At 54.4% G+C, this 24,772-nt stretch overlaps 2 protein-coding genes across 3 annotated transcripts in view; one reads left to right on the top strand and one right to left on the bottom strand.

Annotated features, from left to right (window-relative positions):
• Window positions 1-6: 6 nt before the first annotated feature.
• Window positions 7-24,772, bottom strand: part of ADAMTS14 (ADAM metallopeptidase with thrombospondin type 1 motif 14) — a 42,964-nt gene continuing 18,198 nt past the window's right edge. Inside the window, exons 7-23 of one of the 2 annotated variants that reach the window (XM_051799614.1) lie at window positions 22,283-22,388; window positions 22,031-22,174; window positions 21,296-21,428; window positions 21,061-21,174; window positions 20,741-20,889; window positions 20,366-20,541; window positions 18,151-18,284; window positions 17,839-17,962; window positions 17,647-17,730; window positions 17,334-17,497; window positions 16,683-16,848; window positions 15,752-15,884; window positions 15,424-15,631; window positions 14,801-14,927; window positions 14,247-14,357; window positions 13,382-13,691; window positions 7-366 (exon numbers count right to left, since the gene is read on the bottom strand). In XM_051799614.1, the coding sequence (XP_051655574.1) occupies window positions 141-366; window positions 13,382-13,691; window positions 14,247-14,357; window positions 14,801-14,927; window positions 15,424-15,631; window positions 15,752-15,884; window positions 16,683-16,848; window positions 17,334-17,497; window positions 17,647-17,730; window positions 17,839-17,962; window positions 18,151-18,284; window positions 20,366-20,541; window positions 20,741-20,889; window positions 21,061-21,174; window positions 21,296-21,428; window positions 22,031-22,174; window positions 22,283-22,388 (2,609 nt within the window). In that variant the 3' untranslated portion in view covers window positions 7-140. Of the gene's footprint in view, window positions 367-10,357; window positions 13,692-14,246; window positions 14,358-14,800; window positions 14,928-15,423; window positions 15,632-15,751; window positions 15,885-16,682; window positions 16,849-17,333; window positions 17,498-17,646; window positions 17,731-17,838; window positions 17,963-18,150; window positions 18,285-20,365; window positions 20,542-20,740; window positions 20,890-21,060; window positions 21,175-21,295; window positions 21,429-22,030; window positions 22,175-22,282; window positions 22,389-24,772 lie in introns of those variants that run through there. The other variant, XM_051799615.1, reaches the window with a different exon arrangement.
• LOC127476621 (steroidogenic acute regulatory protein, mitochondrial-like) lies at window positions 6,740-9,956 on the top strand. The gene is made up of 7 exons (XM_051799743.1): window positions 6,740-6,803; window positions 7,064-7,186; window positions 7,909-8,054; window positions 8,344-8,502; window positions 9,277-9,452; window positions 9,659-9,752; window positions 9,855-9,956. Exons 1-7 carry the CDS (start codon window positions 6,740-6,742, stop codon window positions 9,954-9,956), a joined length of 864 nt encoding a protein of 287 aa, XP_051655703.1.

The following is a 24,772-nucleotide window of genomic DNA, read 5'->3' as shown; positions in this document are numbered from 1 at the left end:
TGTGCTTGAGATAAAGGAGGATTTCTTGGGGGAAGGTGGGAATAAATGGCTGTACACTTATTGAGCAGGGTGGGTCAAAATTGGTAGGAAGAGGGGAAGGACAGTGCAAGTTCATGACAACATGGGTGGAAGCACCACCCCTAGACCACCAGGAGATGGTGAGTATGCTGTCTGGAATGAGGTCCACCACCACCACAGCCTCCTGACCATCTTGCTGTTACCTTGTCCCACAGAGAAATCTTCACGGTTTCCAAGTCTGCTGGGGGCCAGAGCAGCACCACTCGAAAAGGCAGGCGTGGCACCATGCCTGGGAGGGAATTTGCCTTGCACCAAACCAACTCCAAGGTCTGCAACCTCCTGCTGACACTGGAAAAGGAATAGGTGAGTCAGAGCACTACAGGACTGGAGAAGTGCCTTGTCTCTGCCACACACCCCTGTGAACCCAACATGAGCTGCCAAGGGCCCTGCCCAACCCCTCCACAGCCACCTTTCAATCAGAAAAATGCTGGAATAAGGACACCAGAAGAGGCCACAAGAGGAGATGCTGCAGGACAGCCAGAGGCACCCCTCGCTCGGGGCTGGAGGAGCCAAACCTGCCCTCACACCCCAAAGGCTGAGATTTCCCCCACCTGGACTCTTCCCCTTCACGGGGAAGGCCTTGCTGGAAGCCGGGCTGATCCTTGTGAAAAACAGGGCCACGATTTCTCACAGCCCAAGAAACCCTCCCACAAACCTACACCCCCAAATGCCCCGTTTTCTCCCCATTTATCAAAGCAGTCAGGAGGGAGCACATCTGCAGCCAGCTGGGAGGAAATTCCCAGTGGAGGGAGTGAATGACCCTCTTTTAACACACGGCTTTTGTGGCTGCCAAATTGTCCAGGAACACGTTAAAAAATATCTCTGGAGGAGGTGTGATGTTTTTAACATTTTTTTTAATGCATCCTCAGAGATACTCACCTCAGAATAATTCTCAGGGAGAGAGCCAGAGAAGCAAGACAAAATGTTCTATGTTCTTTCTGGCTTAAATGAAGGTGTTTGCACTTATTTGCATGCAAAGGCAACCCAGCTCCCCCCTCACAGCTTGGAGCCATCCTCTTATTCCTGGGGGGAAATTTGCACTCTGTTGCCAGGGATGCGGTTGGTGGCTTCCTGCTCTAGTGTCTGCACCTGAATTTTTCCACGTGTTCTTTCCTTCTAGGATAGGCAGGACTGCAGGAATCATCTGAGGTCATTAAAAACACCTTGAAATTAAAACCCATAAGGGCGCAAGAATTTTAGTGTTTGCAAAGAGGGGGTTGAAAAGGTGTTTTGAGATTATCAGGACTCCTAGGACGGAGTGAAAACAATGAAAATGGAGAAATTACAGCTCTAACAGGTGGCACACAGAGCTGGATCTGAAGTCAGCCACACTCAGCTAGGCAACCAAATGATTTCAAAGCTGCCAAGGTGTTTTAAAAATTCTCCAACCTTGGGTATTATTATTTTTTTTAATGAGTAATTGGTGGTGCAGCCTACCCAATTGGGCAAATACAGATGTGGCTGCCACAGAGGGCAAAAGATCCTGTTTGACTGACATGGTCCCCCCTGGATGTGAGAATGTATCACAGAACAGTTTGGACCAACATTACGAAGCTGTTACTTCAAGTAAACATCCTTCAGGGTGGACATAATTCAACCAAAACTGTGAAAGTTAAATAGTGGGATCACACCTCCATCCCATCATCCCATCCTCTTCCTCCTCTTTATCAAGACCAGCACATACTAGATGTGCCTTCTGCTGATGCCTGCAGACTCAAAACCCATCAATCCAGAGGTGACTCCTGCCTGCAGCCTCTCATCTTCATTTTTGATCCAAAGTTTACATATTAATGGAGAAGCCTCTGGCCTCTCTTATCTCCTGAACAGCAGTTCCCCTTCTCTTTTAATCGAGGCAGCAGATGGAGATAAGATTCCCTCCACCCTGCATGGTAGAAGGCAGCGTTCCAGCAACAGAGATACAGCAGCCTCCCTTTTCTGCTGATATTTGGGCTCTTTTGGCGACCATTTATGAAAACCACAATAAGCTTCGAGTAAATATTGTTCTTCTGCTTTGCACTCTGCTCTCGAGCTGGATTGTTATCAGCCACCACCACTCAACACCTCTCCAGCACTGGAAGGAGGCTCATGAAGAAAAAGCAGTATTTCTTCATTCCTCCCTGATAATAATGTGCATTTGAAATATTTTTAGCCCTTTTCTGTGTGTTATAAAACGTGCTTTTTAGGAAAAAAGAGAGACGTTGAGTATATTGTTTAAATTATGAGCCTGACAATGTAGCACTGAGTCTCCTGGTTTAGGGGGAGGAAAATTGTTTGGGTTTCCATCTGGGGACACTAATTACCAGTGCTTTGGTTATGTAGGGAAATAAATGCCATGTGCTTTTATATTTTCTCTGTTTGACACTTATAACTTCTCTGGACACACAGATGGGAAGAAGAGAGAAGCACTTCTGGCAGGAACAGCATGACCAAAGCTCTCCAGGGTCTGTCTAGGTCTGTATTTAAGGTGCCCCAGAGACATGTGGCTAAATGCCCCATCAGGGCTCCAGAACAGGGATGTGAGGGCCAGCTCTGCTCCTAGAACCCCCCAGAGCACCCTTAGAGATGACAACAACCATGCAAGAGGGGGTTCCCATGGGGCCAAAGACCCTGCCCTACCCTCTCCTGCCATCTTCTGCAGAGGTATTGGAGGCCATCCAAGATTTTTGCTTAGACTCAGGGCTTCCCCTGCACCAAGGCTCTGCTGATTACAGGGCAGTCTCAGAGCTGGCCTCAAGGACACAGAGAGGGGATTTGCTCTCGGGTCTGAACAGGGGGATCCCTGTGTGCCCGTGGGAGGGGGAGCCCATATCACCCTTGTTGCCCTGCTCAGCTTTGCAGCTTTGATAGCAGCTCAGAGTCCCACTGGCTCCCCAGCCTCACCCTTTCACCAGGAGCAGCCTGTAATTTCCCACTCCTCCAGTCTCAGGGCAGGATTTGGGCTGGCTCAGCTGTGTTTTACACCCCCATGAGATGCTATAACCCCTCCTGGCAGGCACTACCCTTGTGACCACCTGCACAGTCCCTGTCCAAACTCACTGCTCTCCCAGGTGTTTGGGGGGAACCGCTCAGACCTCAAACCTTTCAGCCTTGGTGTTTGCTCCTCACACAAAGCCAAGAAGCACCCTCTTGCCATTTGGGACCTTTTCCATTGTTCTCTTTCCCCTTTCTCCTTCTCTAAAGGAGATTCAGAGAGGCAGATTTGTCATTCAGCTGAGATTTACCCTAATTTTTGAACTTCTAGTCTTATCCTGCCAGAGGGACCAGGTCCTATAGCTGGGATTGGAGTTGAGAATGTGTTTCCAGATCCCATGGAAATGGTGATGATGTTTCAATAGAGATTTTACCAGTTTGCTCTCCTGCTGAGCCACCAAACCCCTCAGGTTTTCCAGGCCCCTTCCCAAGATTTTTTTCCCCAGTCCTGGGTGGATGCTCAAACAGCAAAGGCAGTGAAGGAACATGGGCCTTTTAGTGAAGTCACTCATTTCTTTGGCAATGGCTCCAAACCCTCCTAGAAGGGACCTTTCAGACTCAGTCACCCAGCACAGGCAGTATTGTGCCCATGGAGCTGGAGTGGAGCCACCTCAGTCTAAGTAGGCAGAAAGGGACCTGGACATGTCCCCAAGTGCCAGATCTACACATCTTTTATCCTCCCAGGGATGGTGACTCCACTACTGCCCTGGGCAGCCTATGCCAGTGCCTGACAGCCCTTTCCAGGAAGAAATTTTCCTCACGTCCAGTCTAAACGTCCCCTGGCTGTTTCCTCTCATCCTGTGACTTGCCCCCCGGGAGCAGATCCCGACCCCCATCTGACTCCACCATCCTGTCGGGAAGTTGTAGGGGGTACGAAAATCCCCCCCCATTCCCCCCCGGGCCTCCTTTTCTCCAGGATAGCCACCCCCATCTCCCTCAGCCTCCCCAAACGGTCCTTTCATCCATGAGCAGAGGAAAGGGATATACAGGGAGGGGTGGGGTGCCAGATCTGACTCCTGCTGGAGATCCCCCAGGACAGCCACTACCCGGCTCCGAGGGACCCTGCAAGGGGCGAGAGGCAGAGCAGCCCAGAGCCAGGAGCTGGAGCAGGGCTCCTGCCGCCTCTCCAGGAGTGGCTTTGCACGTGGAGCTGCAGATCGGCAGTGACCTCCAGTGGCTGCAGCCAAATCTAATAGAGATGTCAGGACAAAGCCCCTCCACTCCGGCCCCGCAGGGGTGTCCTGCAATCGGCACACAGAGGGACCTTTGTGATGGATCAGGGCTGACCCCTGGCAGCCCTTTACCGCCCTGAGCTGGGTTCTGGGTGGCAATGCCATCCTCTCCTGGCCTCCAGGCTTGCCATCGCAGGCAATTTCCCATATTTTCTTTCCCCCCGCGAGCCACACCATTCCCAGGACATCTCGTACAGCCCTCGGGAGAGCGCATGGACACCACTCACCAAACAGGGCGATAAAACATTATCTGCCTGTCTATCCCAGCTGGCTCCAGAGACAAAACTAACACGAGAAAGAGTGCACAAAAGTGAGGGGAATGTGTGTGAGAGCACAGACCGTGGGCAGGGAGCAGCTCTCCCTGGGAGCCGAGTCTAAAGCGCTGGGGCAGAACTCTGATCAGCCACTGCTCTCTCCTTCCTCAGCAGCTTGTAATAAAAAGATTGTATTTCCTCACTGCTGGGCCCCAGCGACTTGCCAAGCTCCGTGAAAAATCAAAAGAAAAAGTGGTTTGGAACTCACCAAAGCAGTGGTGTGAATCCCAGCGCCGAACTGTGGCAACAGCAAACCTCATGTAGAGCTGCAGTTGCATATCCCAAGCCTCTGCTGCAGAGCTTGCAGCTGCCCTGGGCCATGCACATCACACCAACAAACCTACAAGGCTTCCCTGAAAGCCTGGGACAGGCACAGGGACACTTATCTGGGAGTCACAGCACCCTGGAGTCACGCTGGAGCAGACTGTGGGTAAGCAGTGGAGCATCCATGGAGCAGCAGCCGGCAGGGTTGCTGTTATAACCTGCCCAGCCATCAGGGATGGAGGGAAAAAGCTGTGAAGCTGCAGTGGGACACAGCTGGGCAAACCACAGCAGCTGTGCCATGAGGTTATCCCTGCAGGAAAAGCTGGGGGGAAAGCTCAGGGCCAGGGCTGGTGAGTCAGGCAGGGAGCCTGGGAACTGGCTGAGCTGAGCTAACAAGTCTCCAGGGCTGGGATAAAACCCTCTGGCACATCAGGTCCAAAACCCATGGGGAAAAAAACTGGTCTTTTCCTAGAAAATTGTTCTACCCACTCCATCTTGGCCAAGAATGCGAGTATTTTCCTTTCTATAGGGAAAATGGTATTAGCAGTGTTTGAAGAGACAGCCAGAGTCCCAATTCTGTGTGGGACAAGGGTACAAAGAGTGACACAGGGACAAACACCTGCTCTGGCCCATCTCATAGAATCAAAGGATCACAGAATGGTTTGGTTCGAAAGGGACCTTTACGCTCGCCTCGTTCCACCCTCCTGCCACGGCCAGGACACCCTCCACCACACCAGCTTGTTTCAAGCCCTGTCCAACCTGGCCTGGCAAGAAACCCACTGACCCTAACAACACCAGTTGCAACCCTTGAGGTCTTTCCTATCCCTTTAAAAGCTGAAAAGCCTTCTCTGCCCAAATATTTTGGCTGTTGCAGCCTCATAGATGGAAGGTACAGTGAGCCCTAGGTCTGCTATGTGAAAGGGAAGCATCCAACCACTTGGCAACAGACAGGTGGAAGAGCTTTTCCATGGCAAAAATCAAAGCACTTGAAATGTGGACTTTAATATTGTGTACTTTGCTCTTGACGTTGACACATGGTTAATTAAGATGTGGTGTGTAGTCACTGTAGCAAGCCAGAAAAGCTATACACAACTGAAATTATTACACACTGGATGACTTTTATGATTTGCAATTTGCAATCATTTATAAAAACAAGTGTTTAACAATGAAATTGTTAAACAAGTGCTGCAAAGATCCAGAGGAATCCAGTGTGGTTGTATTTTAAGGAGTGACATGGTTGGGTTTGGGTTTAACCTTTTAAGAGGGGCCATTAAAAGCACAAGGGGAAGGACTGAGGAACTTCCTGCCAAAAGATGTAGTGATCCCACCATCACTGTGAGCACCCGAGGCCTGCAGGAGACATTTAGAAGGGAGTGAAGTAGAAAAGAGGAAAATAAAGCACTGTTTGAGGGATTACAGCAGCATCAATCACTACCACCACATCTATGAAGTTTTCATAGGAAGCACCCATTTTCCATGAGCATGGTTTTGCAGCAGCTTCCACGCTCCCTGAGAGCAAAGCCACGTTGCTGTCATCTCCTAACCCATCCTTCCCTCCCTGTAAGTGCCACCAGTTTGCCTTTGCCCCCACAGTCCTCAATAAAGTGGCACTGGGGACCACTCGAGTGTCCCCTCTTGGCCATGCCCTGGAGTTCATTCATAGCTGCCTACAAAGGGCAGGAAGAAAGGCAGGGAGTGCACATCCAGAGAGAAGTCTGGCTGCTCCCTCCGGCCCCTCCTCTCGCCTGCCTTGTCCTTGAGCGCTCCTTATTCCCAGCTGCTGTCTGGCAGCGTGCTCCTATCATCAGGTGCCGTCCTTCGGGCGGGCTATAAAGGCACGGCGGGATGCAGCGCGTTCCCGGAGGTCTCCCTGCTCCTGCCATGCTGCAAGCCACCGTCAAGCTGTGCTGTGGCATCGCCCACGATCCCCTCCGCCGCCTGCCCCGCTCACCTCCTCTCCTGCCCCGCTCACCTCCCCTCCAAGCTCGGGAAAAACAGGCAGGACAGAGGGTCCTAAAGGACGTGTCAAGTCTGCATCGGATGGGTGTCTCCTTAGGAATGTCACGTTTGTGGTCCCCCTGTGTTGTATCATGCACGGGGTAGTCTTGGGCCCAGGGCAATGACCTCCCAGCAGGGCTGTGGGGCACCATGGAATCATCCCTGCCCGCTTTGTGCTCACCAAAGCCCACCCGCCTCTCCCCTTAGGCTTGAAGACAGCAGCTGTTGCAGCAGTACAGAAGGACATCAGAGGGCTGGTGGCAAGAGGATCCCATCGCCTGCCTTCCAAAATTCCTCATTATCTTCAGAAGCTGATGGGGAAGGACACAGGTAAGCTCAGCCCGGGCCTGTGGGTCCCACCTTTCCTAGCCTTGCTCACAGCCTCCTTGCAGCACATGATGGAGGGATGTGCATTAAAATGCACCCCCTCCCGCAAAATTGGACCCATGTTTTGGGGGACAAAGTGTCTTCTCACTGCTGGGCTGGTCTCCAGCTCTCTGCTGGCTTAATAGCATTCCCTGTGCTGATGGCAAGCTGGGTTAGTGGGAGAGCCTGAGGTTGTGGGAAGGTAAATAGCATTTGCTCACTGTAGAGGCAGCCAAAGCTTTTAGCAGAGGTCAGAGGCACTTTGCTGTGTTTTGCTGCACTCCTGCTGTGTCCCTAGTTCCACCACTTACCTAAAGACTTGAAAATTGGCAAATTTATCTGCTTTTTTCGAAGTGTGGCTCGGTCCAAAGGCTGCCTGTGTGATGTTAGTAATACCCGAGCAAAGCGCAATTTGTACCGCGGTGTTACTGGGAATTGCTTTGGAAAGCAATTTCAAAGAGCTTTCCAAGCAGTCAGCACAGACACAGCAGATGGAAGCCAGCAAGGTTTTCTGGACCAAGCCATACCTCTGCCCAGCAGGGGACCAATTGCATGGGAAGATCCAAGATTTTGGGTAAGCAAGCCTCTCCTGCTCCAGCTCCTTTGTACTTCTGTACCCACAGCCATGTCCACAGGCAAAGCGGGGCTGGGAGGGTGTTTCACATTGCTCTGCCTTCCTCCTGCAGCTCCCTGCCCCGAGCCCACCAGAGGTGTCAGCCCCAGCCAGTCCTCCAGCGTGGACCTCTCCTACATCCGCCAGGGAGAAAGGGCCCTGCAGCGAGCACTGAGCATCCTGCAGCAGCACACCAGCTGGCAGGCAGAGCCCGTGCTGGTAAACCCTCACCACCTCTGGCCTTGGCTGCTTCGTGCCAGAAAAGCTCTCAAGGGGAGAGATTAGTCCAGGGAGGGAGGATCTGCTTCGCAGAATCACAGAATGATTTGGGTTGCAAGGCACCTTAAAGACCACCCAGTTCCAAGCCCCTGCCATGGGCAGGGACACCTTCCACTAGCCCAGGTTGCTCCAAGCCCTGTCCAACCTGGCCTTGAGCACTTCCAGGGCTATAGTGGCATGGTTCAGATGTGCCAGTTTTGGGGTTGACTGGGGCTCTCTGCTCCCCCAGGACACCAGTGCCGCCGTGTCCAGCGCTGCCCTCCCCGGGCTCGGCAGGGTGTTTCGGGCAGAGGTGGTCCTGGCCGTGCCCGTGGCACAGCTGCACCAGGAGCTCTTTGAGAGGATGGAGCAGATGCCCCAGTGGAACCCGAACCTCAGCCAGGTGAAGGTAAGGTGGGGCAAGATGCCATCATGGGCAGATGGTCCAAAAATTTCCATTACCAGGGTTGCCAGCACCCAAAACCCTCCATATTTATGGGCAGTTTTAACATGGCTGGAGGATTAAAGCTAATTCCACACTCCTGCAAGAGCAGGATATCACCCCAGGGAGAGGAGATGCACTTTGCTGGCACGGCATTGTAAATGTGTCATTTCCAAGCTCTCTATTCCTCATGGTGCCAGTTCACAGAGGTTTTTCCATATCAGGGAATCTGACATTACTCAGACTCTACTGTCAGAGGAATCAGATAGCTCAAAAAAAAAGAGGCAAAATCAAATATATTCACGCTGTAGGAAGCTTGTGTTGTCCTGGGCTTCTTTCTCAGTTCCCAAATTACAGCATATCCCTAAGGAAGCTGCCAGCCCCAGAAAGTCTCCCCTTGCTCACCCAGGCTGGCTCAGATGCTCCCCAGCCTCTGCTTATTTATTGCTACCACTTACCTGTGCCTTCTGGAAAAGAAACAGCATCAAGAAGCTCCCATCACAGATTAAACAATAAAAAAACCCCCAAAAGCTGCAAAATCATCCCTTTTCCTTCTTGAAGACTGGAATTTAATTATTACCAGGTGCCAGCCCCAAAAACCTCTTCTCGCTGCTGCTTCTGCCCACGCCGCTGTCCCCACGGTGGCTTGGGGGGAGGAGTGAGGGGGTGTCAGAAATGTCCCCGGAGGGGCAGCCACAGGGAGCCTAATCCTGATTCCTGGCACGTTCCTTGCTCCGGCAGGTGCTGCGGCGCGTCGGGACGGACACGCTGGTGACACACGAAGTCACCATTCCCAGCCTGGTGGGGCGGCGGGACTTGGTCAGCGTGCGGCACCGCGGGAGGAGGGGCGCGGCCACCTACCTGGTGGGCACTGCCACCCACACCGAGCCGCCGCCCCCGCAGGAAGGGTGCATCAGGTAAGGTAACCCCCCCTTTCCCCCCAAAAGGACCGTCACGGGGTATCGTGTCTCTGCAGAGGGGGGGCACCGCTGCAGCCCTGAACGCGGGCACCGAGCACGGCACGGGAGGCACGCCAAGGGCTGCGCCCCCGCTGGGTTTGCTCTGGGACCTCCTTGCCCCCGTGTGCCCCCCGGGGGGACCCTCACTGCCTGCTCCCCTGCAGGGCCGAGTCCCGGCTCAGCTGCATCGTCCTGCAGCCACTGGCGGGGGACCCCGGCCGGACCCGCCTCACCTGGCTCCTGAGCATGGACCTGAAGGCAAGTGCCGCCCGGGCAGGGACGGCGAGGGGGGCACACCCCGCTGTGCAGAGCCTCCTCCTCCCGGCAGGACCAACCTTGGGGGTGCTTTCTCTCCCACAGGGCTGGATCCCCGCAGCCGTGCTTCACCGTGTCCTGCCACAATCCCAAGCCGACTTCATCGAGCACCTCCACCGGCACCTCTCTGCCGCCGCGGGGCCCTGAGCTGCGAGAGACGGGCTCTGCCCGGGCAGGAGCGAAGTGGCCAGAGCTGGAGACTCATTCCTGGTTCAAAGCAAGGCTGGATGGGGCTCAGAGCAACCTGGTCTAGTGGAACAAGATGATCTTTAAGGTCCCTTCCAACCCAAACCATTCCATGATTCTCCACTCATTGCCAGTGATGGGGTGAGACAGTGCACCCACCAAGCAACCCTGGGCACAGAGAACACATTCTCTTCTCCCAGCACCGTGCTTCTGCTTCAAGGATGGAGTGGAGCATCCAAAAGATGGGAAAACCAAGGCTGCACTAAGCCTTGCACGAGGAGTTACCTAAAAACCCTGGCAAAAGCAGCTGGTGTTCAGCATCATATATAGGAGCAGCTTTTTGGCCTGAACCAGCAACACATCAATATTTATTTTTGCAGTGGCCAAACCACCTATTTATGTGTGTGTATATGTATATACATAGAGGTTTTTCCCCTGCTCAAAACAGCAATGTGAAATTCTGGCTGACAAGGAGGAGTGGCTGGGTTGAAATAACGTAAAATAAATCCATTTCAATAACCATTTGTATTTCTCCCTTCACACACCCACCCCACAAATAAATTAGCAGCAAGAGATTTTTATGTGGATTTCTTTTTCTTTTTTTACATTATGTTAGAGTTCCAAAAAGAAAAAAAAACACAAAATTAATAAATATTAAAAGTTAAAAAGCTCTGAATCTCATATGTACAAAATTTTATACATCGTGGTAACACTGGACAAGGGTTATATCACAGGAATGACACGATGGCTCTGCCAGGCCCAGGAGGATGAAGGGGACTAGGGGACTAGAGTCATCCTCTCCTCCTGGAGACAGGATCAAATCCCTGTGTAGCCAGAGCTATTCAAGCTCAGCCTGCCCTCAGCTGGAATAAATTCCCCATCCCCGGCAGTGTCCAAGGCCAGGTTGGACGGGGCTTGGAGCAACCTGGGCTAGTGGAAGGTGTCCCTGCCCATGGCAGGGGTTGGAACAAGATGAGCTTTAAGGTCCCTTCCAACCCAAACCGTTCCAAGATTCCATGAAACACCCAGTGCTGGGTGCCAGCCCTGCAGCATCACCACCCCAGAGCAGTGTGTGTGTGTGTGTGGAATTATCACACCCTGCTTTGAATCTCCCCCACCTCTCAGCCTGAGGTCAGGGTTAGCACCTGCAGCGCAGCCCCCCTTGCCTAAATTCCCCCCAGGGGACCCCAGCTGTGGGGTGTGAGGGGCCCCTGCTCTGAGGTACAGCAAGGAACCACTGCAAATATTCCTAATGCAATAAAGCACCAATGCCCAGGCCAGCACTGAAGAGGGGGGGAGACTGGGGGTGCAGCTGGGAATTTGGGAGGAAGAACATCACAGCCCATTTTTGAGGGGGAAGGGGGTCTTTTTCTTATGCTCCTTGGACAGTAAACGAAGCATTATCTTTGGCACAATAAATAAATGCTGGCACTCCCGTGGAGGGCAGTGGAGAGGCTGGCAAGGGGCATGGCCATCTGAGGGATGAATCCCGCCCTGGCACACCCACAGCATCTCGTGGGTCCTGTGGGTGCCAATACCTGCACAACTTGGATCTGGGCACTCCACAGGCACCCTCCACTGCCCACTCCCACAAGGTGTGCCAGTTGCTTGGCTCAGACAGATGGGGGGCTTTTTCTTCCTATCTTTTGGGATGCCCACCTAATGCCAAAGGGCAGCACCCGGGAGCAGGGGACCTGCAGCCTCAGGTGCTTTGAGAGTAGTTAGATAAACGTGTGTCCAGCCGTGACTTGGCAGCGATCTGGGGGCAATAGGGTGAACAAGCCACCCTCTTCACATCTCTTCAGCCCTTTTTATGCTGCTGGGAAGCTTTGGGGGAGTGTGGCAGTGTCCAGTTAGGAATACAGAGGGGTCTCCATCCATTTCAGCCAAAGCAGGTATCTCAACCCCTCCCCTGCTGCAATCCAAGCCAGACCAGAAAAGTCACCCCAGGCCACTTTACCAGCAAGCCCCAGACACCTGAAGAGCTTACAGACACTGTCCCTAGGGATGCCCCATCCTGCTCCTTGGATACCAGGGAAGCAGCACCAACAGGGCCAGCGGATGCACCCACACCACACACGTGCTGCCAACACATTCTGTACTTTGCAGTGCCAAACAGGTCTATCTGCCAAGCCTTGCCTTCCCCAGACTCCATCTCTGTGCCCAAATCCTCCTCTCTAGGGCAGTGCTCACCACCATGGATACCCCCCTTCCCCTGCCACTGCACCTGGGGGTGCCCAATGCCCTCAGCTGGGAGGCTGCACAGCCATGAACACCAAAACCAGGGCAGCCCCCTCAGGGACACCATTCTGGGGAGGTTTTAAGGACTGTAACTCCTCCAGGTAGACCCTGTGCCCAGAGTTGGCCTGACACCTGGCAAGGTATGCCCAGTCTGAGGCTCCTAAAGTGCTGTGCATACCTTTAGTACTTGGCACAATAATTTTTAATGGCATTAATCACCCCCCTTCCACTCCTTCCCACGCAACAAAAGATGCAGATGAATCTTCCTCCCTCCTCTCTTTGTAACTGCCCCTAAAATCCACTTCCTGCTTCCCAGTCACCTCCATTTCCCTCCAGCAGGTGTTGATGCCCCACAAGCACTGGGTACAAGGTGCAGGGATGAGGTTGGTTGTCCTGGGGAGGCTGGGCATCGGTATCAGCTCAAGGTTGGCCAAGGGCAGTACTGGCTAAAAAAGTCACTCCCAAGTGACAGGCATTTTTTACATCAATTTTTGGTCTTTGACCTGGTTCTTATTGCTCACATTGGAATTTCCTGGAGCATTTCCTGCCTCCAGGACAGAAGCTGCTCTATGTTTTTCACGCTCCACCTTCTCCCAGACAGGTTTCGAAAACTCTCTACCCCAACAGGGACAGCCCAGAGTAGCATTTGGGGATTTTCCCACAATTCCCCCTCCCCTCACCACCTCCCTCCAGTTCCTTGCCCCCTCAGATTCCCAGTATCCTCCCACTGCTACCCCTAAGCTCTGGGGCTGAGCTGCCAAGCCAGGACCCTCCTCTCCTGTGTTGCTACTTGGAATAGGGAAAGGAAAAAGCAATATTAAAGCCACTCTCTTCCCAAATCTTTTTAGCACCTTGGGAGGAAGCAGCCTGTCTACCCACAGTGTTTTCTTGCTCCTTTTCACCTTTTTTTTCCATGGCGCTGTCTGAAAAACGCCACAGTCAGGAGGGCAAGGGGGATCACAAGAAATAAGTGGTTTTCCTGGGAATTTCTGGGTGTGGAGCCAGGTCATTTCCAAACCTGGCAGTGCCACCCACGAAAACCATCACTAGAAGTGGGGGGAGAGAGGAAGAAGAAGGGGGAAAAGGGAGGGAAGGAGGAGAAGGGCTCCCCCTGCCCTGCGGTGAGGTGGCCCCGAGGGGGTTACCTGGCTGCCTGGCCCCTGCTCGGCTCGCTCGGGGCCGGCAGCCCCCCAGGAAAAGCACCACTGCTGGATATCCCAGGTGTTGGAGTGGGGTCCCCACCCGGTGTGGGGTATGGGGAGAGTGCCGGAGCGGGGCTGGGAGTGGTGATTCCCGAGGGAGCGCTGGGGCCAGTGACGGGGCTTGAGCTGGTGGTGGAGGAGGCTTTCTTGCCACAGGATTCACAGCAGAGTTTGTTGTATCCAGGGATGGAGCAGTAGCGAGCCAGAACCTCCATCTGGCAGAAGATGGACTTGTCCCCGAGGCAAGGCTCCCCTGGAGAGGGACAGCAGCGTCAGCACAAGATAAATCCCACTCTTGAACCTTTGCAACAGCCCCAAAGGCAACAAGGTGCCCTTTCAGGGTGCTGCCTATCCACAAAGCAAGGGAGGAAGAGGGACTTGGAAAACAAAGCCATAGCACTCAAGGATTCTGTGCACAGGGGAAAAAAAGAGAGAACAAGGGATGCTCCAAACCAGCACTCTACATCGGAGCGGGATGCGCCTCACCCCAGGTAGGAAAGACTCTTGCTCAGAGCAAGGGGCAAAAGCTAGAAAAAGCAAAAAAAATTCCAAGATAAAGAGGGCATAAAATCTGGGAGGCAAAAGGAATGCAACACAGAAACTGCAAGAGCCTGGGCTCCACGAGATGGCAGCCGAGCTGCAGGCTTTGGAGCAGAGGCACCAGGGATGAGCAGCCGAGGGTAAAACTCCCCAGAAGCACTGCTGGCTGTGTCCCCACTGCCAGCTGCCTGCATTTCCCACAGGGAGGTGATGGCCTCGGGAGGGTTATTGCAGGAAGCATTGCCCTCACACAGGCAGGGACACTTACTAGAGGAGATCTTGCTAACAGGGTTTTTGGCTCCGTCCTGGGGCACCCGCTGGCCTTTGGTGGGGCTGTGGTCACCGGCGTCGGCACTGGCGGTGATGCCAGAGAGCTTCCCTGCTGAGAGAGCACCACGATGCCCAGAGGCCACGGGAGGCTGGGGGCACTCAAAATAGCTTGGGAGGGTGTTTTGGTGAGGGATTTGCTTTGTTTTAAGGGATTTCCTTAGCGATGAAGTCCCTTGGGGAACACCCAGTTGGCCCAGCACCTCAGCCACCCAAAAACCGCCCAGGGTGCCCATCTCCACTGTACCCTCAGCTCATCACACCCTCCAACTGCCAGAAAACCCCAAACCAGACAATATCAGGGTAAAGAACTAAAAAGGGAAATATTCTGGCTGGTGTTTAATCCGTTCTCTGCCAGCAGCTGATGTTCAACCTGACCTTCTCCGCTGGCACCTCCTGACGCCACAATGGGCTGGAGACGTGCGTGAAGGTTGATCCCCACCAGCGTGTGCCCCATCCCAGTGCCACCTCCAGCTCCCTCCCCCCCCCTCTCACCTGGGCAGAGGGCCATGTGGCAGCCCTGGATGGCCTCTGGCTTGTCTCCCTCGCAGCGCCCGCCGCTCTCGCTGCCCTTGCACACCACCTGCCGCTGCTGGACACCCTCCCCGCAGGTCGCTGAGCACTGCACCCAGACAGACGGACAGACAGCCAGTGACGGGGTGGGGGGAAGCCCTCACACCCCGACAGCACCCAGAGGGGCATCTGAAGTATGTGCAGATATGACTGCTTGGGTGGATATTGCTTTCTAATACGGGGTTTCCCTCCCTGTCTCCAGCAAACCCCCACACTCTCTGCCGGGGTGCACGGGGTGTTCGCCCCTCTCTAATTTGGAGTGAGTCAGTGAAAAACATCGCTGGCTCTTGTGCCCTTATCTCCATCTCTGGAAGTGTCCAAGGCCAGGACGGACAGGGCTTGGAGCAACCTGCTCTAAAAGAAAGTGTCCCTGCCCACAGCAGGGGAGTTGGACTAGATAATCTTTAAAGCTCTTTTTCAACCCAAATCATTCTAGGATTCTACTCCATGACCCCTATCAGCACCTGTCCTTCACATTTGGCTCCCACATCCCTTCTCCCAGGCACTTCCCACCACCTTCATCATGTCCCCCCAGCCCGGCTCACCTCGGACCAGGCTCCCGTCCTCCACTGCGCGGGGCAGGGCAGGCGGGCGCAGGGCCGGCGGGTCTCGGGGCGCTGCCCGGGGCAGTACTTGGTGTGCAGGGTGCGGTTGGTGCCGTCCTGCAGGCGCTGCACACACTGCACCGCCCGCGCCTGCACCCCCAGCTTCCCGCAGGAGCGGCTGCAGGCACCCCACTCCTCGGCCACCCAGCTGCCAGGGCGGGAAGACGGACAGGGAGGAGGCGTCAGAGACTCGGCTCGTGCTGGGAACGCTCCCAGTGCAGCCCCGAAGAGAGATGGGAGCACCTCGGGCCGGGCGGGGAGGACTTACATGGGCTGGGAGCACTCCTGGAGGTTACAGCGCCGCCGGATCGGCTTCGGCTTCTTGCCGTTGTCACAGAAGTTCCTGTGCACCATCCGGTTGTCGCTTTTCCGACGGCAGCCGTACTTGGTGTACTGGATGCCTGGGGGGTGGCACAGTGTGGGCAGCGAGGTGACGGGTGTGGGGTTCACACTGGGTCCCCACCAGGTCCCTCTCCTGCATTCTGCAGGAACGAGGGCTCTCCGATGTCACTGCTGGGGTGCGACCCGAGCGGTGCATCACCCAGCCTTGCAGAGGATGCTCACGTGGATGCTGGACCCCCCCCCAGACTCAAGCTGCCACCGGGTGCAGGTGTGCTCATTGCAGTTTCCCTGCTCATTGCAGGGGGGTTGGACTAGATGACCTTTAAAGGTTCCATCCAACCCAAAACATACTGTAATTCTATAACATCTTGCCCGTTATTTGAGGATCAGATCCCACTGGCCATGTGGAAGCAAGGCTTTCATCAGCAAACCCCACAACACCAGTGTATGGGTACACATGCTTCTTCTCAGAGGGAAAAACCCAGCAATAATCCTGCCAGGAGCTCCTGTGTGCTACCTGCTGCACCTCTCAGCACTTCCTGGTGTGTCCACACCTATGTCCATGCAAACTTGAGGAGCTGGTCATCTGCAAGATCGCTATTCCTTGGCTCAAATCCAGTTAAAAACAACCAAGGAATTCAAAAATCATAGCAGGCCCATGGATAGACAGGCAAAGGTTATGCACACACGATCGTGTAAGCCTGCTTCTGTAAGAAATCTGGCTAAAATGCTCACCTAAACTGCTCTGCAATAATTTTTCCAAGCCAGAGACACCCCGAAGGGCTCCCACACCCTCTAATGTGCCCAAGCATCCCTCCCAAGCAGGCACTGCAGGCTGCTATGAAAGGGAAAGCTACCTCCTCCGCACGCCTTGGAGCACTGGGACCAGCTCTTGAGGGCCCACTCGTAGGAATCCATCTCCTCAAGCAGGACGTTGTTGTTTCCGATCATGGGCAGCAGGTCCTCGTGGATGATGTACCTGTACATCAGGCTGCTCCTCGCCTCCTCCTCCTGAGGGATGACCTGCAGGCACAGAGGGGGAGAGGGGGAAGGAGTGATGCCATGGGAGAGGGAAGGGAAGAGGAGGCCATCAAAGGATGAAATAAGTAATCAATGACCACGTGGTATAGTGGCCCATGCCCAAAACCAGGGGGGGATACAGGGGTGGATGGGAGCACAGACCTGCTCTTCCCTAGGTGCCCAGGGAACTCAATCCCTAACTCTCCCAAATGCCACATAACTAAAATGGGACATAGAGTCGCAATCAATTGCTGCACAGAGCCAAATGCAGCTGGACTCAAAGGCAAGTGCCCAAGCATTGCCTCCTTATGCCATTCTTGCATGCAGCCCATTATCCCTCGCTTTTGGCTGGCTCATCCCCTGGATTTAATGATGTGCCCTACACCTTTTCTTTACCAAAGTCTTTTCGCCACTTCCCACCTCAGACCACTTGCCCTCTCTGTGACAGTCACCCCCAAGCCCCCCAGAATACATCCAGTCAGCCTTACCAAAACACTGATGGCCTCATGCAGGGGACCACTGGTTTTCAGGCTCTCCTTGTCCTGTTCAACAGTGTATTCCCACTCCAAGCCCATCTCAATGAACACTTGGCTTTTGGTTTCTTTGCCCTTGGCATTCAGGATGAAGTTACCCGTGGCTTGATTCTTAACAGCTGGAGGAGAAAGGAGGTATTTCAACATCATTCCCTCTGGTCGCTGCCTTTGGAGGACTGGAATGACCCAAATAAGACCCTTCTGGGTGGGAATTATCAGAATAGGGATGAAAAAGAGCGAAGGCAGAAGTGGACTGCAGCGTGCTCACCGATGCTGTGGGATGCTGGCTCCACCTCTTCTATCTGAAGGTGCCTCGCTCCAGCCGGAATCTCAAACATCTTCAAAACACCTACTGAAAGGGAGGGAGGAAGGGTGGAGGAAGAGAAAGAGCAGGTGTGTTCCAGCTGGACACGCGTGTGAATCCAGCTGGGCCTGACCAAATCTGCTCCCAAACTCTCACCTGACTGCTTGGGGGTCTTGGCCAGCGTGCCCTTCACCGTCCGGCAGTGGGAATTGTCCCCCCCACAGACCCCACACTTGTCATCCTGCTTCAGGGAGCCAACCTCCTTGTCACAGCCCACGTGCTGTCACCCATGGGGAAGAGAGAACAAGCCCAGGGTTACATCCCTGCAGCCCAGCCCATTACCCTGCTGCCCCCTTGGTTGCCCACAGGGCTAAAACACGTGTCCCTAAGGGGCAATGGGTCAAGGAGGTGCACAAGTTCGGGCCTGGAGAGGGGAAGGACAGGGAGAATCCCACGGCAGGTCCTCACCACGCACTCGCCCCGGACGCAGATGCTATAGGGGTCTCGGTAGCTGCACCGTGTCCCGTCGTGAACGACCTGGTTCATGAACACCACGTCCCCTGTGCCCTCAGACTGGCAGATCAGCTCGCACTTCTGAGCATCTGTGGCAAAAGAAAGAGGAAAGGGGGAAAAAAGAGGGGGGAAAAAAGAGGGGGGAAAAAAGAGGGGGGAAAAAAGAGGGGGGAAAAAAGAGGGGGGAAAAAAGAGGGGGGAAAAAAGAGGGGGGAAAAAAGAGGGGGGAAAAAAGAGGGGGGAAAAAAGAGGGGGGAAAAAAGAGGGGGGAAAAAAGAGGGGGGAAAAAAGAGGGGGGAAAAAAGAGGGGGGAAAAAAGAGGGGGGAAAAAAGAGGGGGGAAAAAAGAGGGGGGAAAAAAGAGGGGGGAAAAAAGAGGGGGGAAAAAAGAGGGGGGAAAAAAGAGGGGGGAAAAAAGAGGGGGGAAAAAAGAGGGGGGAAAAAAGAGGGGGGAAAAAAGAGGGGGGAAAAAAGAGGGGGGAAAAAAGAGGGGGGAAAAAAGAGGGGGGAAAAAAGAGGGGGGAAAAAAGAGGGGGGAAAAAAGAGGGGGGAAAAAAGAGGGGGGAAAAAAGAGGGGGGAAAAAAGAGGGGGGAAAAAAGAGGGGGGAAAAAAGAGGGGGGGAAAAAAGAGGGGGGAAAAAAGAGGGGGGAAAAAACGGGGGGGGAAAAAAGAGGGGGGAAAAAAGAGGGGGGAAAAAAGGGGGGGGAAAAAAGGGGGGGGAAAAAAGGGGGGGGAAAAAAGGGGGGGGAAAAAAGAGGGGGGAAAAAAGGAGGGGGAAAAAAGGGGGGGGAAAAAAGGGGGGGGAAAAAAGGGGGGGGAAAAAAGGGGGGGGAAAAAAGGGGGGGGAAAAAAGGGGGGGGAAAAAAGGGGGGGGAAAAAAGGGGGGGGAAAAAAGGGGGGGGAAAAAAGGGGGGGGAAAAAAGGGGGGGGAAAAAAGGGGGGGGAAAAAAGGGGGGGGAAAAAAGGGGGGGGAAAAAAGGGGGGGGAAAAAAGGGGGGGGAAAAAAAGGGGGGGGAAAAAACGGGGGGGGAAAAAACGGGGGGGGAAAAAAAGGGGGGGGAAAAAACGGGGGGGGAAAAAACGGGGGGGGAAAAAACGGGGGGGGAAAAAAGGGGGGGGAAAAAAGGGGGGGGAAAAAAGGGGGGGGAAAAAAGGGGGGGGAAAAAAGGGGGGGGAAAAAAGGGGGGGGAAAAAAGGGGGGGGAAAAAAGGGGGGGGAAAAAAGGGGGGGGAAAAAAGGGGGGGGAAAAAAGGGGGGGGAAAAAAGGGGGGGGAAAAAAGGGGGGGGAAAAAAGGGGGGGGAAAAAAGGGGGGGGAAAAAAGGGGGGGGAAAAAAGGGGGTTTGTGGAAATACATTAGAGCGAGTGAAGGATGAAACCCATCTCAGCTCATATCCCTGAGCACACTAGATTTCCAAAGCCCAGGTTATTCATGTGCCTGATCTCCCACGTCCATTTGCTGCTCAAAAACCTGCATTTTTGCCCAGTACACTCAGGAAATTAGGAGAAGGACGGGACACACTACATGACACTGCAATGCAAGATGGTCCTGGCTCCCAGCCCAGCCTGGAGCAGACGTTCCCCACTGCAGCTCCAGGAGCAAACAGGCAGCTCTGCCATGGAGACAGGCTGAGAGAGCTGGGGATATTCAGCCTGGAGAAAGGAATGCTCCAGGGAGACCTTATAGCTCCTCCCAATACCTAAAGAGGTTCCAAGAGAGCTGGAGAGGGATTTGGGACAAAGGAGAAGGGCCTGGAAGGACAGGACAAGGGGGAATGGTTTAAAATTGACAGAGGGCAGGGTTAGATGGGATATTGGGAAGAAATTCTTCCCTTACAGGGTGTGGAGGCCCTGGTACAGGTTGCCTGGAGAAGCTGTGGTTGCTCCATCTCAGGTTGGACAGGGCTTTGAGCAACCCAGGATAGGTGTTCCTGCCCACAGCAGGGGGTGGAACAAGGTGATCTTTTAGGTCGCTTCCAAACCAAACTGCTCTAGGATTCTACGATTTTAAAGACTTGCCTTGTTGCACAATAGTCTCCAGCTCAGCCTCTTCCCACCACCCACCACCAGTGCAGCTGGCACAGCCTCCATCCCCTGGTGATGGCCACAGCCTCCTCTGGGAGGGGAGGCAGTTTGGTTACAGCTCCTTTGCCAGGACCTGCCGCCACTCACCATCGTGGTGCTCGTAGGGAAGCCAGGAATGTTTGCTGTTCTGGTGGGTGTAGTAGGAGTTGCGCTTGGAGCACTGCTGGGCACGGAAATCCTGGTAGGGCCCCGGGCACTCCTCGGCATTGCACACCTGGTGCTCGTAGGTGGCACCCGGGCAGTGGCGCCCACCATATGCCGGGCTGGAAAATAAATGCAGCGGGTTATAAGAGCGCCGGAGAGGGGAGGATGTTCAAACCCAACACAGCTCAGCAGGCACAGCTCGCACAGGAACAGATGTCCCCATCCTTGCCAACACAGGGAAGAGCCAGGAACCTCTGGCTCTCGGCCACTTCCAGTTTTACCCCTGTTGAAAGGGAGGGAGGAGAGATCCAGACGTACGGCGGGTTGTCGCAGCTCCGGCTGCGGGATCGCACACCTCCCCCACAGGTCCTGGAGCACGAGCCGAACTTGGACCAGGAGCTCCAGCTGCCGTCCTGGCTGTACGGCTGCTCCGACGTCTTCCAGATGCAGTGGCCCTTGAAGCACCACTGGAAGGGAGGAGAAGGAGGGGTGAGCTCCCCACCTGCCTCTTCCAAAGTGCTCAGTGAAGAGCCCTCCAGCATCCAAGTACTATAGGAACGGTGCAGCACAGGAGGAAGGTGCTCTTCAGTGTGCCCTCGGGCACATCCCCCTCCAGAGGAAGCAGGACCAGCCCCTACCTTGCCCGGAGAGCACTCAGTCCCATCCAAGGGTGGTCCCTTCTTGGTCTTGCAGAAGTAGGGGTTGTCCGGGTGGCTGCACCAGAGCTGCTTGCAGGGGTCGAAGGTGCGGAACTGGGGAGCACAGAGGGGCTGGGCTGGGACAGCAGCAGCAAGTCCCAGCAGGCTCGTGGCACCCAGCCCGGCTGGGGATCCCGGGGAGGGGGCACGGCGCGGCTGTACAGCCCGTACTCACCGCCGTGCACGTCTTGTAGCCCACGCCGAAGTCGAAGCGGCACTGCTCATCCATGGAGTAGTTGATGCCTGGCAACTCGGGTAATGTGGGCCACTGGTGCTCAAAGGGGTCGTCCAGGAGGCAGTCGTAGGAACTGCAGAGACACAAGGCAGAGTCGGACGTGGAGCATTTCCCTCCATCACCCCCATCCCTCAGCTCCGGGCCTCTCTCCAAATTCAGGTTTTGATACATCTGAATTATCACGGAATTCTAGAATGGTTTGGGTTGGAAGGGACCTTAAAGCTCATCTCATTCCAACTGCCTGCCATGGGCAGGGACACCTTCCACCAGACCAGGTTGATTCAAGCCACAAAGTGGTCTTGGACACTTCCAGAGATGGGGCAGCCACAGCTCCACTGGGCAATCTCTGCCAGGGCCTCAACATCCTCACAGGGAAGAACTTCCTAACCTCTAATCTAACCCTACCCTGTGTCAGTGGGAAGCCATTCCCCCTTGTCCTGTCCCTCCAGGCCCTTGTCCCAAGTCCCTCTCCAGCTCTCTTGGAGCCCCTTTAGGCTCTGGAAGGGGCTCTCAGGTCTCCCTGGAGCCTTCTCTTCTCCAGGTGAACCCCCCCAGCTCTCCCAGCCTGGCTCCAGAGCAGAGGTGCTCCAGCCCTCGGAGAACCGTTGGCTACAAAACACCACCAGTTGCACCACCTAAAGGGAGAACCTCCCCTCCCAGTTCGGATTGACTCACTGGATGTAGCGGTTGAGCTCCTGTTTGCTGCAGCGGGACCAGTGGTAGCGGTGGAAGGCGGCCTGGACCAGCGGGGCCATGATGCTCCCCATGCTGGTCTCGTCGGCGCAGCGGTTGCCCTGCCCATCGTGCTCCATGCCTAACCTGGTGGGAAAAGGGATTTCTGCCCCAGCAGAAAGCATGCTGTGCAAAGCAAGGGGCTCCCACCATGCTTGTCGGACGGGCACAGCCCGCTCTGCCCCCGTGACTTACACGTGCCCGGTCTCGTGGGCCACCACGAACGCCGAGGAGAACCCGTCCTCGTGGTTGAGGGTGCAGCTGCGGAGAGGGTGGCACATCCCCGTCACTGGAGCGTAGCCTGGGGCAAAGAGAGAAGGGAAGGAGACAGGAGGAGAGGAGAGAGAAAACCTTTGAGAGAGGAGGGGGAAAAATGACAAATTAAGAAAAAAAAGAAAAAAAAAAGGCAACAAAAACACAACCTGGCTCCACCGCGGCAGGAGGAGATAACGAAGAGGAAGCCGCTGAAGAGGAGGAGCTGCCCACGCAGCTCAGAGGGCAGGCCAAGGACTTGCTCACCAGTGTGATCACCCCCGTGCTAAAAGCCAGCTGAGGTTGCTCTGAGGCTCACAGGCACCTCTCTGCCCTCGTGCCAACACCCCTGGGCAGGCAGGAGGGCACCCTGTGTGTGCTTTATGGGTGCAGGTCACCACCACCTCCCAGCCCAGCAATGGCACCCCCCACGCCATTCTTCAGTTAGAACAAATAAAGAAGAAAGGAAGGGAGAGAACGAAAGGCATGAGGTGTCCCCCAGAGAGCCCTGCCAGAACCACAGCCCTGCTCCCCCGGAGTGCATCCACACGTGTCCCCAGAACCACACACCGCCCCGGCCCCCAGCCCTCGATCAAGTGCAGTGCAGTGGGGCAGCTGTGGGCAGGGAAACCTTCCCCCGCCCAGTCAGCATCACATCACCTCCAGTTTGGTCACCTTTTCCTTTTTTTTTTTCCTCACGTTATTTCTGCCCAATTCAATCAGCTCGTTGGCACACTCCAGAATTTACTTTCCGAATAGTTTTTATATAAATACGTGTTGGGGTTTTTTTATGACCGACCCTTTTTGGCATCAAGGGGGTTAGAGAAGGAAGGACTTACAGGTCCAAGAGGCAAAAGCAGGGCAGGACCATGCTGGATAACTGTGCCCTGGGGATAGGCATGCTGCAAGAGGAGAGCTCTGTGAGCCAAGAGGGAGGAGCTGAGCTGCAGCAGGACAAGGGGTGGTGATGAGCTGAGGGTGGATGCACACCTGTCCTCCTGTACTCACCCCGGCCAAACCACGGGATCCACAGAGCCCATCATCCTCGTGGGATCCTTGCTCCACACCAAGGCAAGACCCATAATTGGGTCTAACCACACAGTAATCAGTCAAATCCTGGATAAATCATTTTAAAATATTCCCCCCCAACAAAACCTTCCACAAGAAAGAGTAAAGATGTGGGAAGTTTTCTGTATAAGGGAAGAGCAAATATATTTTGTCTAGGATGAAAACGGGATAAATTCCTAACCAAAGAGGCTCTGAACAGGGGATGGGATAAAGGAATATGAAAGGGTGGATGCTCAGTAATGCAGATACTGGTCTTTCATAATGAAGATCCCAGTAGGAACTGGAAGAAGTATAAAGGGTTCTCTACAGAAGAACGACGGGGAGAAGTAACTGCCTGGAAAATTTTAAATTGGGAAAGACTGGATTAGCCTGCAAATGTTTCCCAGACATACACACTCAGGAGAAGCAGCATGTCATGGAACCATGAAATGGTTTGGGTTGGAAGGGACCTTAAAGATCATCCAGTTCCAACAATCACCTGCCCTCACCAGCACAGCAAGACACCAGCCATTCTCCTTCTTCTTCCTCATGCACTTAATTCTTCTTTATGGACATTTCCTACCCATTTTCAGCCTCTCTGACTCTCTGCATGGACCACCAGCCTGCTCTAAGGGGACGAGCCAACTGTGGGTGATGACAGGGCAATAAATGCACAAGAATCCCTCAGCCTGGGCCAGAAATCCCCCCGTGCCACATGCTGCGGAGGGTCACAGAAACTCTTCGGGTATTGACAAGACTTCTGCAGCAGTAATTAATAATTTACAACCCATCTATCCACTGCCTTTCTCTCCAAAGGGCAGGAGTTTATCTGCAACCCACACGCGAGGGCAACAAGGCTCAGCTGGCCCTTCCTTCCAGCTTTACAAACGAGTACTGGAGGTGCCACAGCCTGGTCCTTCATGCCACAGAGCCCCGAGCTCATCAGGGGTGAGAGGCATCCGAAAGGACTTTGTTTTGAGGAAAAGAGGCAAGAGTAAGAGAAGTGTTATGACTCCAGTGGCCCAACCAGAGGGTAGTTCCCAGTGGATGAGGAGCACCTTGTGCCATGCAACACAGCCAGGCAAGGACACGGCAGCCACGGGGACTTCTGCAGAAAGCAAACGTCCATCCCAGGGGTGTGTGACAAGCAGGAAGCCGGATCCACAGGGAAACGGGGAAGGAGGTGGAACAAGCACCCCTAGAGCAGGGCTACTCCACCGTTCCCACAACTCCTTCCCACCAAGGCGGAGCCCAGGGAGTCTTCTCCCCCTTCTGCTGACATGCCAAAAAAGGTCCTCTCACACTTTGGATACAGTCACTTTGCCAGGAAGGATCTAGAAAAACGAAACAAAACCTGGTATTTTGCCCACGCTGCCACACGACCCC

The sequence above is a fragment of the Manacus candei genome, unplaced genomic scaffold (genome assembly GCF_025592945.1).
Source record: "Manacus candei isolate 608988 ecotype Guabito, Panama unplaced genomic scaffold, ASM2559294v1 h1tg000050l, whole genome shotgun sequence".
Lineage (NCBI taxonomy): Eukaryota > Metazoa > Chordata > Aves > Passeriformes > Pipridae > Manacus > Manacus candei.
Note: the sequence above shows the minus strand (reverse complement) of the source record. Positions and strands in the feature narration are given on the sequence as shown.

What these genes read in the sequence shown, in the direction of transcription:
- LOC127476621 (XM_051799743.1), top strand. Translation starts at nt 6,740, where the DNA reads ATGCTGCAAGCCACCGTCAAGCTGTGCTGTGGCATCGCCCACGATCCC. An exon ending in GGCAGGCAGAGCCCGTGCTG is followed by an intron (nt 8,055 to 8,343) that starts GTAAACCCTCAC and finishes CTGCTCCCCCAG; the next exon opens with GACACCAGTGCCGCCGTGTC. An exon ending in TCCTGAGCATGGACCTGAAG is followed by an intron (nt 9,753 to 9,854) that starts GCAAGTGCCGCC and finishes TCTCTCCCACAG; the next exon opens with GGCTGGATCCCCGCAGCCGT.